We start from the raw sequence: 20081 nt of genomic DNA on the forward strand, positions 1-20081 counted from the left end.
AAGTGTAGACAAGGGGAGGGAGAGGTTAACCCTATGTGGACCCAGTGGACACATGTGGACCTGAATGGGAAAAGAGATGAATAGGGCTAAAATGAGTGGAGGGGGGTGATGTACGTGGTGTCAAGATGCAGGACCACACAACCAAAGTCGGGATTTCCCAAGCAGTGCCAACCCTAAAGCTAATGGCCAGTAAAGGAGATCCTGCGGGACTAGGATACAAGGGTAACCACGAAATCGGGGAATGGAGATAAGAATACAAACCTAACTCACTCTTTCCACCGAATCCCCCCACAAATCAATCCTAAAAGTGCCCATGACAAGTAAGGAAAATTACTCAACTACACCAGTGAAAGCCATACCCTCGGGGTCGGGAGGCCCACCTTCAAACATACAATCATAACAAGTGGGTGAGGGACAACATGATTGGCTCAAGTGGGCACATCGAGCTATCTGGTGGCTGCAAGGGGCTACTGGCTGAGGACCATCTAGGAGAAAACTTTTCTCCTACACATACTACCCACAGGTGGTGGATAACAGTTCTTAAGGTGCACATTACTAACATAGAAACCAAGCAAAATATGTGATATAATTGAGTTGTTGGAGCAGAATAGGAGCAATTATGAAGGATTGGATGTACTAGTAAGAGGATATGTTTACCTGTTGATTGGTTTTGATGGTTCCCTATAATGATAGTATGAATTTTCAATTAGTTAGCCTCAGGCCTAGCCTTTGAAGCAGATATAATGTGAAGTGACTTTAGCAGGCCACCCAGGACACTAATAATTGCATGACGTTACTGACAAGCGCATTGTACAGAGCAGAATGAGTAACATTGCCCCTGTTACAGGAAAATCTTGCACTTCTCAAGATAAAGTCCAAAAACACAAGTACGAGACCACTGCATATTAGAGAAACATACTCAAGTGAGATAGTTGTCACTCTTTTTATTGTTGTGGTTGGATAGGTTGTAAGATGTGTTGAAGAATCTAGGGCAATTAGGTGTAGTGTGATTCTTCTTCTTTTGATAACAACTTGTGGAGTCTTTGTACTTTCTTGTTAGCTTAATCTTCTTCTTCTTATTAATGCGTGTGTACTTCATCAAACTGCTACCAAAAACATGAGAACAAGAACACAAAATGTTGGCTCTCTGCCAGGGCCAAAACCTCTCTTCTCTTGAGAGGAAAATCCTTCGGTAAGTTTTCTCTTATTGAAGCTTCTTATTGATTAATGCCAAACCCTAGACCCCTGACTAGAATATCCTCCAAGCACAAGTCAAGTCCTCCCTTATGTTTGCACTTTGTTCCCCGGCACTTAGTCTTTCTTCTTCCGGCACTTCACTCCCCGGCACTTCGTCCTCCTTCTTCCAGCTATAGATAGACCTTCTTTATGTGATCTCTATATGAGATGATTCTCTTCTATACTCAATGATATCCTTATGTAGATACTTTCCTTCTTTCAACCAAATGAGCTCATTCTTGAGATGTAGATGTAGACTTGGTGTGGCTGTATAGTAGTCCTAGTTCTTCGCACGTGTGGATGGTTTACTTGTATATTATGCTCCTTTGATCTTTGCTTAGATGAGTCTTTCCTTCGCTAGAGTAGAAGGCCTTATAGGCCTAACTTACTAGCCCAAACAATGATAGATATGGGACTGTTATATTGCTGCTGTTATGACCACAGAGATGACTCTGTTTCTCGCATGTGTGACTGTTTTTCACCCTAAAAACAGTCCTTTTGACTTCGGTCTTGACTTCTCCTTCTTCGCTGCACTAGAGGCTCCTCAAACTCGTCTTCTCTTCACCTTTTCTTGGCTATCCTTCTTCGCTGATTTCAGAGGTAAGTGCTTGTCGTTTGAGGGAGTGGACAACCTCTATATATAGAGGTTTGTCCCTCCTTTAGGCCGACTTGAAGACTGCAGGCTGACTTGAAGATTCTTCATCATTTTTGCTTCTTGAAGGATGTCGTTGCATGGAGAGGACTTGACTTTGCTTGGAGGTATTCCTTTTGACTCTAATACAATTATATGCATAGTGTAACATGCCTTTAAGGTCTTCAACATTTTCTTTTGACTATTTGACTCACCTATAGCACTTTGACTTGTGCTAGACCTATTTCAATGAGCAAGAAACTCATTGATATATATTTTTAAAATAACATTTCTTTTCTTGAATAAATACAAACATTAAAAGTACATTTATGAAGACCGAACCTAGTTACATTTCCTTCAACAAGATGTTCAACCACCACATGATGAAAATACACTCTCATAAAATATCGCTATAAGGAATCTGTCGTTCCTCAAATTAAATCTATGTGGTTATACCAATGTTCAAGAACTGGGTGATAAGAGTATGACTTTCAAGGATGTCTAGTGAGAACCCCAATATTTCATGGGATAGCACCTCATAAAACATATATATAATGCAAACCTACATAAAAATAATTACAAGTAATAAATCACAATGCAACGTCTACTCAAACATTTGAATCGATGATTAATGACGTACAAAAAAAACAAACGTGACAGACCAAACTTGAAATAGGTGAATAATCGTTTCAGGCTTTCGAGAGAGGAAAGTTGGGTCAAAAATAAAGTTCTAAACCCTACAAGCTGTTATCATTAAAAGGAAAAAATAAAAGAATCCCTCTTTTCTAAGAAGAGTTTTCACGGGAAACACAAGCATCACTTGTGGGGATCAAAGAACCACCCCAAAATGTCCTCGAGACAGCTCACAAGAAGTTTTCCAAGGACATCTTTGAGCCACGTCAACACATTTCCACAGTGTCCCCTTCTCCCCAATATACAAGGAGTGTAGGGTACACAACTGCATGATTCATTATTTCTTAGCTTTCCTTGAAAGTAACTTCCAATTTTAAATAGGGAATTGTAAGTTAAAAGAAACCATTCCAACTACAAAGTACAGGACAAAATGCATGGAAGCGTAAGAATTGTGATACAGTACTAAGTTTTAACTATTGCATAGAATATTTTACATAAGAGTTTTGGATCTTGCTTCACAAAATGGATTACATGACCAGAATTAACATAACTCTTAAGGCATGTTTTTATAATAAGCTTCATACTCATTTTTTTCTACTCATGTGAAGACCCTCATAAAGAAGCATGATGCTAGTTCTTAGCAATCTTCTAGAGAAGTTTTGCCATAAAGTACCATTATTTTAATGAGTAATACAAACACCAGTGAGATACAGAATGTAATAGATAAAATCCTACCAAATGGTGAATAGCTTGATAGTACAATGATGTGCGCCGATGCCCGTTTGACTGAATACCAAAGAGGTGAGGTGCTACCAGATGCAATGTAAGGAACTTGATATCTATGCAAATAAGGCTGAAAGGGAACAGTTTGTCCCTGTACAGGACAAGAGTTGACTATTACAATGATATACAGAAAATTTGATCAAAATATTATTTACATTTGCGGTGACCTAAAAGTAAAAAGAAGGAAGCTCAAATTATTCAAAGAAAAAGGGGAAAGGCAAAACGTTATCTATCAGTAATACTTTAGATTTTCAATATATCAGAGTTATCAAACGTCAAACATAGGAACATTCTTTACTGAACCAAAAATTTTCAAATAGTAATTAGAAGTAACCAAGAGAGCATAGAGAAGAGGTGAAGAACTAAAAGCCCATTACGATGGATATGGTCCTTCTGAGGACATAACATTTCTAAAGGGTTTCACAGTTTTGTGAAAGACATTCTTATCATTTGTTACAACCATAGCTAGTGTATAGAACCGAAAGACATCAAACATATAACTGAAAGATTTCTAACATCTGACTCCATTTATAATTTCACATGTGCTTCAGAAATTCAGCCCCTGAAAATGAAATGTACCACGAAACTACCTGGTATCAGTGTAGAATATTAAGCTCAAAATGGGGATTACTGACTGAATGCTTCATCAACCAAAAAGTAAATTATTTATGTCATTGTCGACTCCACAAACTATCTAGATACTTGTGAAAGTGTATTTCAGGAGTACAGCTATCAATTAACATCTATTAAGCCTCAATGGCACATTTGGTGTTGCTAACTCAAAATATGCCCCCATGCGTATATGCTAACAAGGTACATGTTTAGGTGAAAGATGTTAAGGAATTTTTGAAGTGACTTGATGACCAGACATCACAAGTTTCAGGGGTTACCATTTCTATAAGGAGACTTCCTTTGAAAGTTGAACAGAAGATGTAATATCGGTTTGAAAAAGCTGAACCGCTGTTTGAGTGAATTAAGAAATGGAGAATACGATTTTCAAAATCCTGGCAACAATGATCCTAGGATTAGTCTAGATTTCTTTTCATACAATTTAATGTTGGAGGCATGTGTTGTGGCACATAAATGGAAATTGTTACCTCTTCGAATTTTGTGTTAAAGTGATGAAATCTCCAAACCATGCCACACAATCCAAGTGGAAACTGGGTAGATCACCCATTGTCACCTTGATGACCTACCTTACCTCTTTAGGTCAGCTCTCCTAGGGCTTAAACAATATGGGTCAAGGCGATATCACAAGTAAACCCAGGGGCTGAAATGGCTTTTTAACAAAAAAAGAGATAAAGATGATGGAAGGATATGAAGACCAATTTCAATGTTCAAATTGTTGGGAATCATGATTGTCGTTAGACCAAAACCCGCAGGTGTTAGTCAATGATCGCATCGCCAGAGATAAGGATCCATGAGAGGCGGTTAGTCCATGTCACAAAACACACGGGGAGCATTGCTTTATCCAGTGTCCAACAATCCCCTGTGAAAATTTCTAAACTGAAATTCTACTACTGCAGCAACTGATCTATTTCACCTACTTATTATTCACGATAAGTTATTTATGAAATCCCTTCAACAAATATTAAAATAAATTCTACTGCAGTTATCACACAATTACCCAGAGAAAAATACATGCACAAGAACCAATCACATCAACACAGTTATTTTTGGACAATTGTCCCCAGAAAAACCCAATGTGGGAAAACTGGTGCAACAAATGAGGGCTTTATTAATCTTCAGCAGCAATTGCTTTTACAAGGAATGATTTTACAGAGAAATTGAAAGAAAACACCTGAGACTTTACCTTCGAGACCTAACACTTTGGAGACCCTGCACCCACTTCTGCGTCACCCCTGCTTCACTCTGCGTGGCCCATCGTGGCTCTGAGTGGCTCTACGTCCCTCTACGTCAGCCTGCGTAATCTTTGTGTCTCTCCTCTGGACTGTGTCTCTCTCTGCGCTGTCTCCCACTGTCCCTGTGTCACCTCCTCCTCAGTCACTGCCTGTTGTTGATGCCCTTCTCTTCCTCCACCCTGTAACTCTCCCTCTGAAATCGATCTCCTCTACTTGAGAATCGATTTTCCTTGAGATACTAAGTATCTGCAGGTGTGTCCCCAAATGATCCTTAACTCTTCTCTTATACTTTTCCTGTTGACGAATCAACGGTTGAGATTAAGTCCCTGATCAACAGTTAAGATTAACACAAACTTGATCCTTGTCTCTTAGAAGCTTCTCACCCTTATCTTTATTAATACCCATTAATATTTTTATTTTCCTAAGTTTAGACTTAGGAACCCATCAAAAATATTAATTATTTTAATAACTCCTCATCCGGGTGGAATTTCTCAAAACGATTTCTGGGTCTTGGAGATCTCATGTGCTTTAGCCTTTCCTCCAAATTTCAAGGCTAGAGCACTTCCAATGCTACCAAAAATCAACACTCCCTCTTAGCGAGGAATGTGCTCTGGCAATGTTTCACTATAGAAACATCACACTGATCTTCCACATCGGTACCAGTGTTGATGCTTGGCCTGCTGCCTCACATCCCCTGCACTGCTGCTTCTTGTACTGCTGCCCATGACACTGCCACTGCTGCACCTGTACTGCAGCTCCCTCTGAACATGCTGCATCATGCTGCCCATAGCACTGCCACTGCTTGTTGAAATTTCTAAGTCTAGCCAGTTAGAAATTTTCCTGTACTATCTTGTTTATTTCACCTATTTGTTTAATTATTGAAAAAGTTATTTAACCATATAAATATTGAAAATAAACACAAGTACAGTCTCAACCATCTACAAATAAGCAACTGAAAGAAATAGACAAACACACAAGGGACACTGTTATTTTTGGACATATCGTCCCCGAAAAAACCCAACTTGGGAAAACAGGTGCAGCAGTGCAAAGGATGTTGGGCAGCACAGGTTCTGCTATTGCTGCACTGCAACTCAGTTACTGAGGCGATGGTAACTGATCTACCCAACTACTGACATCCTTGTCAGGCTAGAAGCCCTCTTGATGCTGAAGTTCTCTCTGCTGCTATCATGTGCTCCCTCTGCTGCCTCTACGTTGCCACAACAACTTTGTGCCTCTTGCATTGCTGCAAACACCTTTGTGCCTCTCACACTGCTACAAACACCTTTATGCCTTCCTACACTGCTGCAACCTCCTTTGCGCTTCTTGCACTGTTGCAACCCTCTCTGCGCTGCCAAGGACTACTGAACTCTAGCACTGTTTTGTCCTCCATCTGCATCTTGCTTCTACCGACATCCGTCATCCTGCTATTGTCTCTCGGTGCTCCCGTAGCCGAATATGATCCAAGAGTTTGGGTACCTCAAGGATCCTATCCCACATCTCCTGTAGTCCTCCTGACTACAGCTTGATGTCTTCCCACCTCTTCGCTAGAGGTGCATGAGCACTCATGGCACAGTTGTCATCATCCTCTACCTCCTTCTCCACCTTAGCTGGCACTACCTTGGAGTCAGAAGCCTCTCCCTTATTATTCTTCCTCGGACACTGGGTTGCATAATGGCCCAGCTCCCCATAGTTGAAGCACTTAATCTTGGACATGTCCTTCTTCTTCCTCTTCCCTTGCTACCCCGCAGATGCCAGAGCAGCATCCTCTTCCTCCTCTTTCTTGACCTGGAATCCTTTGCTGCTACTTCCCGCCTTGGTCAGCCATCTAATCTCTTCTTGGCGAAGAGCTGCCCACAATTCTTCCCATCCTAGAAGAGTCGCTCTGCCCAAAATACTTTGAACGAATGTCTCCCACTCCTTGGAGACTCCGTTCAGGGTAGTCCTCACCATTAACTCCTGATCCGACGTGGCCCCTCTAGAAGTCAGTTGGTCCCGAATCTCCTGCAACCTGCTGAGGAAGCGGTCTATCTACTCCCCCTTCTGCATCTGATACGACTGCAAATGATTCTCCAGTAGCATCTTCCTCTGCACAGAAGTTCCTTGATATAATGTCGTCAAGGTATCCCACATTTCCTTTGTTGTATTCTTCTCGGCAATATGTTGAACTACATGATCCTTGACCCCATCAAGGATTATGCACTTTGCCTTGGCCATCGCATCCTCGTACCTTTCATTATCAGCTAGGTCGACTGGGATAGCCACGGTTCTCAAGGCGAAGGCCTTGATGCGATGTCTATCAAGAACAGATAGGATCCTGGCCTTCTAGATGACAAAGTTGGATGCTCCATCCAACCTATCCTGATCCCTCAATCCGTTCATTGCCATCTCTGCTCTTCTTTTTGACTCCTCTGAGTCTCTACCTCCCTCCTGGAAGTTCTCTCTTCGACTCCCTCTAAGTCTCTACTTCCCTCCTGGAAGTTCTCTTCTAGACTCCCTCTAAGTCTCGATTTCCCTCCTGGAAATCCTTTTGCCAACAGTCGAATCGTGTTGGAATTTCTAATTCTAGCCTGTTAGAAATTCTTCCTGTACTATCTGGTTTATTTCTTCCTACTTGTTTAATTACTTAACAAGTTATTTACCATGTAAATATTGAAAATAAACACAAGTACCAACATCTACAGATCATCAACTAAAAGAAAACAAGCACACAAGTGACACTGTTATTTTTGGACTAATGTCCTCGAAAAAACCCAATGCAGGAAAACCAATGTAGCTATTCGAGGGTTTTATTATTATGCAGTTTTCAAAATACAACCAGGGTGCTAGATATGGCTCACCCGATAGAGAATGCCCTCGACAGTAGTACCTCTCACTCGGAGACAAATATTCCGGCTAATAAATCACCAGATGAACAAACCCACAACAACAATTGTAGTAGTGCAGAGGATGTTGGGCAGCACAGGTTCTGCTACTGCTGCACTGCAACTCAGTTACTAAGGCGATGGTAACTAATCTACCCAACTACTGACATACTTGTCAAGTTAGAAACCCTCTTGATGCTGAAGCTCTCTCTGTTGCTATCATGTGCTCCCTCTGCTGCGTCTGCATTGCTACAACAACTTTGTGCCTCTCGTATTGCTGTAAACACCTTTGTGCCTCTCGCACTGCTGCAAACACCTTTATGCCTTCCTGCACTGCTGCAACCTCCTTTGCGCTTCTCGCACTGTTGCAACCCTCTCTGCATTGCCAGGGACTACTGAACTCTAGCACTGTTTTGTCGCTCCATCCGCATCTTGCTTCTACCGACATCCGTCATCCTGCTACTATCTCTCGGTGCTCCCATAGCCGTATATGATCCAAGAGTTTGGGTACCTCAAGGATCCTGTCCCACATCTCCTATAGTCCTCCTGACTACAGCTCGATGTCTCCCCACCTCTTCTCTAGAGGTGCATGAGCACTCATGGCACAGTCATCATCATCCTCTACCTCCTTCTCCGCCTTAGCTGGCACTGCCTTTGAGTCAGAAGCCTCTCCCTTATTATTCTTCCTCGGACACTGGGTTGCATAATGGCCCAGCTCCCCATAGTTGAAGCACTTAATCTTGGACATGTCCTTCTTCTTCCTCTTCCCTTGCTACCCCGCAGATGCCAGAGCAGCATCCTCTTCCTCCTCTTTCTTGACCTGGAATCCTTTGTTGCTACTTCCCGCCTTGGTCAGCCATCTGATCTCTTCTTGGCGAAGAGCTGCCCACAATTCTTCCCATCCTAGAAGAGTCGCTTTGCCAAAAATACTTTGGACGAATGTCTCCCACTCCTTGGAGACTCTGTTCAGGGCAGTCCTCACCATTAACTCCTGATCCGACGTGGCCCCTCTGGAAGTCAGTTGGTCCCGAATCTCTTGCAACCTACTGAAGAAGTGGTCTATCTGCTCCCCCTTCTGCATTTGATACGACTGCAAATGATTCTCCAGTAGCATCTTCCTCTGCACAAAAGTGCCTTGATATAATATCATCAAGGTATCCCACATTTCCTTTGCCGTATTCTTCTCGGCAATATGCTGAACTACATGATCCTTGACCCCATCAAGGATTATGCACTTTGCCTTGGCCATCGCATCCTCATACCTTTCGTTATCAGCTGGGTTGACTGGGATAGCCACGGTTCTCAAGGCGAAGGCCTTGATGCGATGTCTATCCAGAACAGACAGGATCCTGGCCTTCTAGATGACAAAGTTGGATGCTCCATCCAACCTGTCCTGATCCCTCAATCCATTCATTGCCATCTCTGCTCTTCTTTTTTACTTCTCTGAGTCTCTACTTCCCTCCTGGAAGTTCTCTCTTCGACTCCCTCTAAGTCTCTACTTCCTTCCTGGAAGTTCTCTTCTAGACTCCCTCTGAGTTTTGATTTCCCTCCTGGAAATCCTTTTGCCAACAGTCGAATCGTGTTGGAATTTCTAATTCTAACCTGTTAGAAATTCTTCCTGTACTATCTGGTTTATTTCTTCCTACTTGTTTAATTACTTAACAAGTTATTTACCATGTAAATATTGAAAATAAACACAAGTATCAACATCTACAGATCATCAACTGAAAGAAAACAAGCACACAAGTGACACTGTTATTTTTGGACCAATGTCCCCGAAAAAACCCAATGCGGGAAAACCAATGCAGCTATTCAGAGGGTTTTATTATTATGCAGTTTTCAAAATACAACCAGGGTGCCAGAAATGGCTCACCTGACAGAGAATGCCCTCGACAGTAGTACCTCTCACTCGGAGATAGATATTCCGACTAATAAATCACCAGATGAACGAACCCTCAACAACAATTGTAGCTTCTGCTGCTCTGCGTCACTATGATAGGGATTGCGTCACCCTATCTGGCTCACCAGCTCCTAGCCTGTCCCACGAAATCCTCTAATGCTGCCTCTAGGCCTTGCATCAGCTCTGCTAGCCTCTGAGTCAGCTTATGGAGCTTCTGCGCCAGCCCCTAGACCCTTTGCGTCTCACACACTAACCTCTCTAGCTCTGCGCAGCTCTTGGTTGCCTCTGCGTCAACTTCACTGGGCTCTGTGCTACCTCTCTAGTACCAACTTTGCCTCTCTACTATGTATTCATTGCCCCTCAGCTGCAACTATGATCACTCACTCAATTTCCGCAACAAACCCTGCCTCAGAAAATCGAGTTCTTGATCTCTCTTTGTGGGCTCTCCAACTGACCCTCAAGCCTCCTCTTATACTTTTCTCGTTGGTTCATCAACGGCCGAGATTAAATCTCTAATCAACGACTAAGATTAGATTTGGCTTGATCCATGACTTTTGGATCATTCTAACTTAATTTTATATTAATTCACATTAATATTTTATTTTTCCTAAGTTTAGACTTAGGAACTCCATTAAAAATATTAATTATTTTAATATCTCCCAAACTGGTTAGATTCTGCCCAAACCATTTCTCTGTCTTAGAGATTTCATGTGCTATAGCCTCTCCACCAATTTTCGTGGCTAGAGCACATCTGGTGCTACCCCAAATCGATCACTCACTCGATTTCTGAAGCAAACCTTGCCCCAGAAAATCGAATTCTTGATCTCTCTTAGTGTGTCTTCCAACTGACCCTCAAGCCTCATCTTATACTTTTCTTGTTGGTCCATCAATAGCCGAGATTAAATCTCTAATCAATGGCGAAGATTAGATTTGGCTTGATCCATGACTTTTGGAACCTTCTAACCCAGTTTTATATTAATACCTGTTGATTTGGGGTAGCACCGGATGTGCTCTAGCCACGAAAATTGGTGGAGAGGCTATAGCACATGAAATCTCTAAGACAGAGAAATGGTTTGGGCAGAATCTAACCAGTTTGGGAGATATTAAAATAATTAATATTTTTAATGGAGTTCCTAAGTCTAAACTTAGGAAAAATAAAATATTAATGTGAATTAATATAAAACTAAGTTAGAATGATCCAAAAGTCATGGATCAAGCCAAATCTAATCTTAGTCGTTGATTAGAGATTTAATCTCGGCCGTTGATGAACCAACGAGAAAAGTATAAGAGGAGGCTTGAGGGTCAGTTAGAGAACCCACAAAGAGAGATCAAGAACTCAATTTTCTGAGGCAGGGGTTTGTTGCGGAAATTGAGTGAGTGATCAGAGTTGCAGCTGAGGGGCAGTGAATACATAGCAGACAGGCAGAGTTAATACTGAAAGCATCAGCGTAGACACCGGGAGAGGGTTGATGCAGAGCCAGCAAGAGGCCACGCAGAGGCAGCCAGGAGTTGCACAGGGCCTGAGGAGGGTAAGCGTGTGAGATGCAGAGGCTCCAGAGGTTGATGCAGAGCCTCGAAAGGCTGACGTTGGGCCAGATAAGCTGACGCTGGGCCAAAGAGGCTGACGCAGACCCTAGAGGCAGTGCTAGGAGATTTCATGGGGCAGATTGGAGCTAGAGAAATGGATAGGGTGACACAGAGCAACAAAAGTTGTATTGTTACTATGGGATTGTTCATCCGGTAATTTAGCCAGAATATTTGTCTCCGACTAAGATGTACTACTTCCAAGGGCATTCTTTGTTGGGAGAGCCATTTCTGGCACCCTGGTTGTATTCTGAAACTGCATAATAATAAAACCCTCTGAATAGCTGCACCAGTTTTCCCGCATTGGGTTTTTCCGGGGACATTAGTCCAAAGACAAGGTGTCACTTTTGTGCTTGTTTCTTTCAGTTTATGATTTGTACGTGTTGATATTGTACTTGTATTTATTTTCCGTATTTACATGGTAAATAACTTGTTAAGTAACTGAACAAGTAGGAAGAAATAAATCAAATAGTACAGGAAGAATTTCTAACAGATAGACCTAGAAATTTCGACATGGTATCGAAGCGTGGTTTCAGATCATAGGATAACTGAAGGCATCAGCCGCGAAGAACAGTAATAGCGGAAACAGTTGTCCCGAGTGACAAAAGTTGTTCCTAGCAGAAAGCAACAAGGAAGGGGTGACGCAGAGAGACTGCGTCATCAATTCGAGCAAGGAGGAAGATCAACGTTGAGGTAGGGAGGAGTAAAAACCTGACCTACGCAGTGCCCTGTCATCTTTCTCAGCCAAGAAGAATCGATGTTGTGGCCAGGAGGTGCAGATTGTGTCGGTGTCGGGATTGCGCAGAGCCTAGAGGCTCTAACCTTCAGACTGCTAGGGCATAAGAGGCTATGGGTAAGTTGCGGAGCGAAGCTGGTGGGGTACTGTGGTCAGAACAGTACCTAACAGGGCAAGACCAAGGAGGAGGGAGTTGTTGCCGAGGATTTCTAGCCAAGAAATCCGGATCAGTGGTGCAGCTGCACAAACAATCGGAGTGGGGCATCTCGACATTGGCAGAGGGATTTCCAAAAGGGAAATCGAGGCTCAGAGGGAGTCAAACCGAGAACTTCCAGACAAGAAGTAGAGAGACTTGAAAGAGTCGAAAGAGGAGCAGCGAAATGGCAGTGAATGGGCTAAGAGATCAGGATAGACTGGATGGAGCTTCAAACTTCGTAGTCTGGAAGGCCAAGATCTTGTCCATTCTAGACAGGTATCGCATCAAACACTTTGCCTTGAAAACGATAGCGATCCTGGTTGACCCAACTGAAAATGACAAGTATGAGGAGGCAATGGCCAGGGCAAAGTGCATCATCCTTAATGGTGTCAAGGATCATGTAGTGCCACATATTGTCGAGAAGGAAACAACAAATGAGATGTGGGAAGCCCTGAAGAAATTGTACCAGCATACTTCCGTGCAGAGGAGGATGTTACTTGAAAATCAGTTGCGGTCATATCAGATGCAGAAGGGAGAACAAATAGATGTCTTCCTCGGTGGATTGAAGGAGATCCATGATCAACTAACTTCCATAGGGGCCACACCGGATCAGGAACTGGTGGTGAGGACCGCATTGAACGCAGTCTCAGAGGATTGGGAAGTATTTGTCCAAACCATACTAGGCAGGACGAACCTTCCAGATTGGGAGGAATTGCGGGCGGCTCTTTGTCAAGAAGAGATCAGACGGGTGTCCAAGGCGGGGAGTAAGGGAAAAGGGGTTAGAATCAAGGAGGAAGAAGAAGATGTGGCTCTCACATCTGCAGGAAAGTAGGAGAAAAGAAAGAAGAAGGACCTCTCCAAGGTCAAGTGCTTCCATTATGGGGAACTGGGTCACTATGCGAACCAGTGTCCTAGGAAGAAGAGCAAGGGAGAGGCTTCTAAGACTAAGGCTGCGTCGGCTAAGGCGGAAAAGGAAGTGGAGACTGATGACGACTGTGCCATGAGTGCTCATGCACCTCGAGAGAAGAGGTGGGGAGACAATGAGCTGTAGTCAGACGAACTACAAGAGATGAGGGGAAGGATCCACGAGGTACTCGACCTCTTGGATTATACCTGGCTACGGGAGCTCCGAAGAGGACTAGTAGGACCAGCGGATGTCAGTAGAGAAGGATGCGGATGGAGCGACAGAGAGTGCTACAGTGCAAGAGCCTCAGGGCAGCGTGAGGCAGCAATGCGAGATGCATGGAGTTGTTGCAGCAGCGCAGAGGTCGAAGAGGGAGCACTTGTCAGCGACAGAGGGAGCTTCAGCGTCGAGAGTGTCTCTAGCCTGACAGAGATATCAGAGTTGGGAGGATCAGTTACTTACTTCTCAGTAACTGAGTTGCAGTGCAGCACTTAGCAGTGGCAATGCTATAGGCAGCACGATGCAACATGATGAGAGGGGATGCAATGCAAATGCAACAATGGCAGTGGCAGGGCCATGGGCAGCAGCACTGATGCAGAGGGAGTTATCGTACGGATGCAGCAATGGCAGTGGCAGGATCATGGGTAGTAGTACATGATGCAGCAGTGCAGAGGATGTTGGGCAGGGAGGCCTAGCATCAACACAAGGACCGATGCTCGATGGTCAGGGTGATACTCAATGAGGAGTATTACTAGAGAACAATCCTCGCTAAGAGGGAGTGTTGATTTTGGGTAGCATCGGATGTGCTCTAGCTACGAAAATTGGTGGAGAGGCTATAGCACATGAGATCTCCAAGACCCAGAAATCGTTTGGGCAGAATCTAACAAGTTTGGAAGATATTAAAATAATTAATATTTTTAATGGAGTTCCTAAGTCTAAACTTAGGAAAAATAAAATATTAATGTGAATTAATATAAAACTGAGTTAGAATGGTCCAAAAGTCATGGATCAAGCCAAATCTAATCTTAGCCATTGATTAGAGATTTAATCTCGGTCGTTGATGAACCAACTAGAAAAGTATAAGAGGAGGATTGAGGGTCAGTTGGACAAAACACCCAAGAGAGATCAAGAACTCGATTTTCTGGCGTAGGGTTCGCTGAGGAAATTGAGTGAGTGATCAGAGTTGCAGGTGAAAGGCAGTGAATACATAGCAGAGAGGCAGAGTTAATACCGGAAGCATCAGCGTAGAAGCCGGGAGAGGGTTAACACAGAGCTAGCAAGAGGCCATGCAGAGGCAACCAGAGGCCATGCAAAGGCAGCTAGGAGTTGCGCAGAGCCTGAGGAGGGCCAGCGTGTGAGACGCAGAGGCTCCAAAGGCTGACGCAGAGCCCCGAACAGCTGACGGTGAGCCAGATAGGCTGGCGTTGGGCTGAAGCTGGGCCAGATAGGTTGGAGTTGGGCTAACGCTAGGCCAGAGAGGCTGACACAAACCCTAGAGGCAGCGCTGGGAGATTTCGTGGGGCAGATTGGAGTTGGAGAGCTGGATAGGGTGACACAGTCCCTATCAGGGTGACATAGAACAGCAGAAGCTATATTGTTACTGTGGGATCATTCATCTAGTAATTTAGCTAGAATATCTGTCTCCGATTGAGAGGTACTACTACTGAGGGCATTCTCCGTTGGGTGAGCCATTTCTAGCACCCTGGTTGTATTCTGAAACTGCATAATAATAAAACCCTCTGAATAGTTGCACCGGTTTTCCCACATTGGGTTTTTCTGGGGACATTAGTCCAAAAACAACGGTGTCACTTGTGTGCTTGTTTCTTTTAGTTTATGATTTGTATGTGTTGATACTGTACTTGTATTTATTTTCAGTATTTACATGGTAAATAACTTGTTAAGTAATTGAACAAGTAGGAAGAAATAAATCAGATAGTACAGGAAGAATTTCTAACGGATAGACTTAGAAATTCCAACAATACCCATTAATATTTTATTTTTCCTAAGTTTAGACTTAGGAACTCCATTAAAAATATTAATTATTTTAATATCTCTCAAACCGGTGAGAATCTGCCCAAACTATTTCTGGTTCTTGGAGATCTCATGTAGCCTCTCCAATTTCATGGCTAGAGCACATCCGATGCTACCCCAAATCAACACTCCCTCTTAGCGAGGATTGTGCTCTAGTAATACTCCACACTGAGCATTACTCTGATCATACAGCATCAGTCCCTGTGCTGATGCCAGGCCTCCCCGCCCAACATCCTTTGCACTGCTGCATCCTGTATTGCTACCCATGGCCCTGCCACTGCCACTATTGCATCCGTACGGCAGCTCCCTCTGCATCCGTGTTGATGTTGGTCCATACTCCCAGCACTACATCTACACTACATCCCCTTCTCATCATGCTGCACCGTGCTGCGCATAGCACTGCCACTGCTAACTGCTACACTGCAACTCAGTTACCGAGAAGTAGGTAACTGATCCACCCAACTCTGACATCCCTGTCAGGCTAGAGACACTCCCGATGTTGAAGCTCCTGCTGCTAACAAGTGCTCCCTCTACTAACCTCTGCGCTGCTGTAGCAACTCCATGCATCTCGCACCATTACACACTTCTCTATGCCATCCTACACTGGTGCAACACTCCTGTGCTTCTCGCACGGTTGCAGCCTGTTGTCCCGGGACTCCTGCACTGTAGCACTCTCTGTAACTCCATCCGCATCTGTCTCTACCAACATCTGCCAATCCTTCTACTCCTCTTCGGGGCTCCTGTAGCAAGGTATAATCTAAGAGGTTGGGTATCTCAAGGATCCTGCTCCTCATCACCTATAGTCCATCTGACTACAACTCGATGTCACCCCACTTCCTCTCAAGTGGTGCATTAGCACTCATGGCACAGTCGTCATCCTCCTCGACTTCGTTTCCCGCCTTCGCTAGCACTACCTTGGTCTCAAAAGCCTCTCCCTTGCTCTTCTTCCTAGGACACTAGTTTGCAAAATGACCTAGTTCCCCACAATGGAAGCACTTGACCTTGGAGAGGTCCTTCTTCTTTCTCTTCTCCTACTTTCCCGCAGATGCGAGAGCCGCATCTTCTTCTTCCTCTTTGATTCTGACCCCTTTGCTGCTATTCCCTGCCTTGGTCACCCATCCCACAGTTCCTCCCAATCCAGAAGGTTCGACCTCCCTAGTATGCTCTGGACAAATACCTCCCAATCCTCTGAGACTGCGTTCAATGCGGTCCTCACCGTCAATTCCTGATCCGGTGTGGCCCCTATGCAAGTTAGCTAGTCCTAGATCTCCTTCAATCGACCGAGGAAGACATCTATCTACTCTCCCTTCTACATTTGGTATGACCGCAGCTGATTTTCAAGTAACATATTCCTTTGCCCAGAAGTATGCTGGTACAATTTCTTCAGGGCATCCCACATCTCATTTGCCGTGTCCTTCTCGGCAATATGCAACACCACATGATGCTTGACCCCATCAAGGATTATGCACTTCACCCTGGCCATTGCTTTCTCGTACTTCTCATTTTCAGCTGGGTCAACTGGGATCGCTATTGTTTTCAAGGCGAAGTCCTTGATGCAATATTTGTCTAGAATGGACAAGATCCTGGCCTTCCAGACCACAAAGTTGGATGCTCCGTCCAACCTATCCTAATCTCTCAGTCCATTCACGGCCATTATGTTGCTCTTCTTCCGACTCCTCCGAGTCTCTCTACTTCCCTCCTGGAAGTCCTTGGTTCGACTCCCTTTGAGTCTCGATTTCCCTTCTGGAAATCCCTCCTCCTTGGCCTTGCCCTGTTAGGTACTGTTCTGACCACAATACCCCACCAGCTTCACTCTGCAAATTATCTGCAGCCTCCTATACCCCAACAACTTGAAGGACTGAGCCTCTAGGCTCTGCGCAATCCCGGCACCGGCAAAATCTGCACCTCCTGGCCACAGCGTCGATCCTTCCTGACTAAGAAAGATGACCAAGAACTGCGTAGGTCAGGTCTGCTCCTCTCTACCTCTATGTTGATCCTCCTACTGGCTCGAACTGATAATGTAGGGCCTCTGCGTCACCCCTTCCTTGTTGCTTTTTGCTAGGAACAACTTTTGTCACTCGGGACAGTTGTTTCTATTTCTACTGCTCTGCTCGGCTGATGCCTTCAGTTATCCTGTGATCTGCAACCACGCTCTGATACCATGTTGGAATTTCTAATTCTAACCCGTTAGAAATTCTTCCTGTACTATCTGGTTTATTTCTTCCTACTTGTTTAATTAGTTAACAAGTTATTTACCATGTAAATACTAAAAATAAACACAAGTACAGTATCAACATCTATAGATCATCAACTGAATGAAAACAAGCACGCAAGTGACACTGTTATTTTTGGACCAATGTCCTCAGAAAACCCATGTGGAAAAACCGGTGTAGCTATTCAGAGGGTTTTACTATTATGCAGTTTTCATAATACAACCAGGGTGACAGAAATGGCTCAACCAACAGAGAATGCCCTCGGCAATAGTACCTCCCACTCGGAAACAGATATTCCAACTGATAAATCACCGGATGAACGAACCCACAGCAACAATTGCAACCACTGTTGCTTTGCATCACTCTGTTAGGGACTGCATCACCCTATTTGGCTCACCAGCTCCCAGTCTGTCCCACAAAATCCTCCAACGCTGCCTCTAGGCCCTGTATCAGCTCTGCTAGCCTCTGCGTCAGCTTTTGGAGCCTCTATGCCAACCCCTAGACCCTCTGCGTCTCACACGCTGGTGTCTCTGGCTCTACACAGCTCCTGGTTTCCTCTGCATAGCCTCTAGTTGCCTCTACATCAACCTCACTGGGCTTTGCGCTGCCTCTCTGGTACCAACTCTGCCTCTCTGTTACGTATTCACTGCCCCTCAGCTGCAACTTAGATCACTCACTCGATTTCATCAACAAACCCTACCCCAGAAAATCGAATTCTTGATCTCTCTTGGTGTGTCTTCCAACTGACCCTCAAGCCTCCTCTTATACTTTTCTCGTTGGTCCATCAACGGCCGAGATTAAATCTCTAATCAACGGCTAAGATTAGATTTGTCTTGATCCATGACTTTTGGAACCTTATAACCCAGTTTTATATTAATACCCATTAATATTTTATTTTTCCTAAGTTTAGACTCACGAACTCCATTAAAAATATTAATTGTTTTAATATCTCCCAAACCGGTTAAAATTTTCCCAAACCATTTCTGAGTCTTGGAGATCTCATGTGCTTTAGCCTCCACCAATTTTCATGGCTAGAGCACATCCGATGCTACCCCAAATCAACAAATCGTACCTCTCCGATCCCCTTTGCTCCTGCAACGCTAATATGGATTTCTTGGCTAGAAATCCGCCTAGGAAGCGACTCCCTCTACCTTGGTTCTGTCCCGTTAAGTACTGTTCTTCTTTGACAGCAACAACACCCCACCATCTTCACAATCCACAATCTGCCCACAGCTCCCTAGGCCCCAGCAGCTGAAGAAACTGAGCCTCTTGGCTCTGCGCAATCCCGGCAGTGGCTAAATCGCTCCTTTGGCCAACTGCGTCACTCCTACTTGGCTGAGCAGGATGACGTGGCTCTTCGTGAGCCTCTTCTGCCTCTCACTGCTTTTGCACTGACCCTTTCTCTGGCTCAAAATGATGACGCAAGCCCTCTGCGTCACTCCCTCTCTGTTGCCTTCTACTTAGGAACAACTCTGTCTCTTGGGATAATTGTTTCTGCTGCAAATCTTCTAATTAAGCCGGTGCCTTCAATTCTCCTGTGATCTGTAACCCTCTAATACCATGTTGAAATTTCTAAGTCTAACCCGTTAGAAATTTTCCTGTACTATCTGGTTTATTTCACCTACTTGTTTAACTACTGAACAAGTTATTTAACCATATAAATATAGAAAATAAACACAAGTACAGTCTCAACCATCTACAGATCAACAACTGAAAGAAATAGACAAACACACAAGGGACACCGTTATTTTTGGACAATTGTCTCCGGAAAAACCCAACTTGGGAAAACCGGTGCAGCAGTTCTGAGGGTTTTATTATTAAGTAGCTTTTCTTGACTACAACTAGGTGCCAAACTGGCTCACCCTATAGAGAAATCAAACTCGCAGTAATACCTCTCTTCGGAAGCAGATATTCGAAAAGTTAGCTCCACGAAAACTCTCCAAAGCCTCTATGAGGCACTGTGTCAGCCCTCCTAGCATCTGCGTCAGCCTGAAACCCTCTGCATCAACCCTCTAATGTTCTGCGCAGGCTCTCTGGCCTATGCATCACTCACACAGGCCCTAGAAGCCTCTGCGTCACTCGTGCAGTCCCTTTGGCCCTCTGTGCAGCTTCTATTGGCTCTGTGTCTGCGTCTCTGCCTCTACATTGGTCTTCCGGCACCATCTCTGCCACTCTGCTATGCACTCACTGCTCCTCCCTGCAACTCTGATCACTGGTTCGATTTCTCTCAGCAAACCCCGCTCCAGAAAATCAAACTAACTAATCAACTTGGTGTATCGCCAACTGACCCTCAAGACTCCTCTTATACTTTTTCTGTTGAGTCTTCAACGGCCGAGATTACATCTCTCATCAATGGCTAAGATTAGATTTGGCTTGATCCATGTCATTTAGAACCTTCTCACTCAGTTTTATATTAATCCCCATTAATATTTTTTATTTTCCAAAGTTTAGACTTTAGGAACCCATTAAAAATATTAATTATTTTAATATCTCTCTAACCAGGCAGAATTT

The 20081-nt window shown here is 44.1% G+C and overlaps 1 protein-coding gene across 1 annotated transcript in view; it reads right to left on the reverse strand.

The window, feature by feature from the left end:
- The window catches only part of LOC149140797 (bifunctional purple acid phosphatase 26-like), a 260481-nt gene that overhangs the window by 41174 nt on the left and 199226 nt on the right, over positions 1 to 20081 (reverse strand). The window contains exon 6 of the mRNA XM_089446580.1: positions 3236 to 3374. Within this exon, the coding sequence (XP_089302706.1) occupies positions 3236 to 3374 (139 nt within the window). The remainder of the gene's footprint in view (positions 1 to 3235; positions 3375 to 20081) is intronic.

This window comes from Pinus tabuliformis, chromosome X (genome assembly GCF_031772625.1).
Source record: "Pinus tabuliformis cultivar Carrire ecotype Pingquan chromosome X, CPIR1, whole genome shotgun sequence".
Taxonomy (NCBI): domain Eukaryota; kingdom Viridiplantae; phylum Streptophyta; class Pinopsida; order Pinales; family Pinaceae; genus Pinus; species Pinus tabuliformis.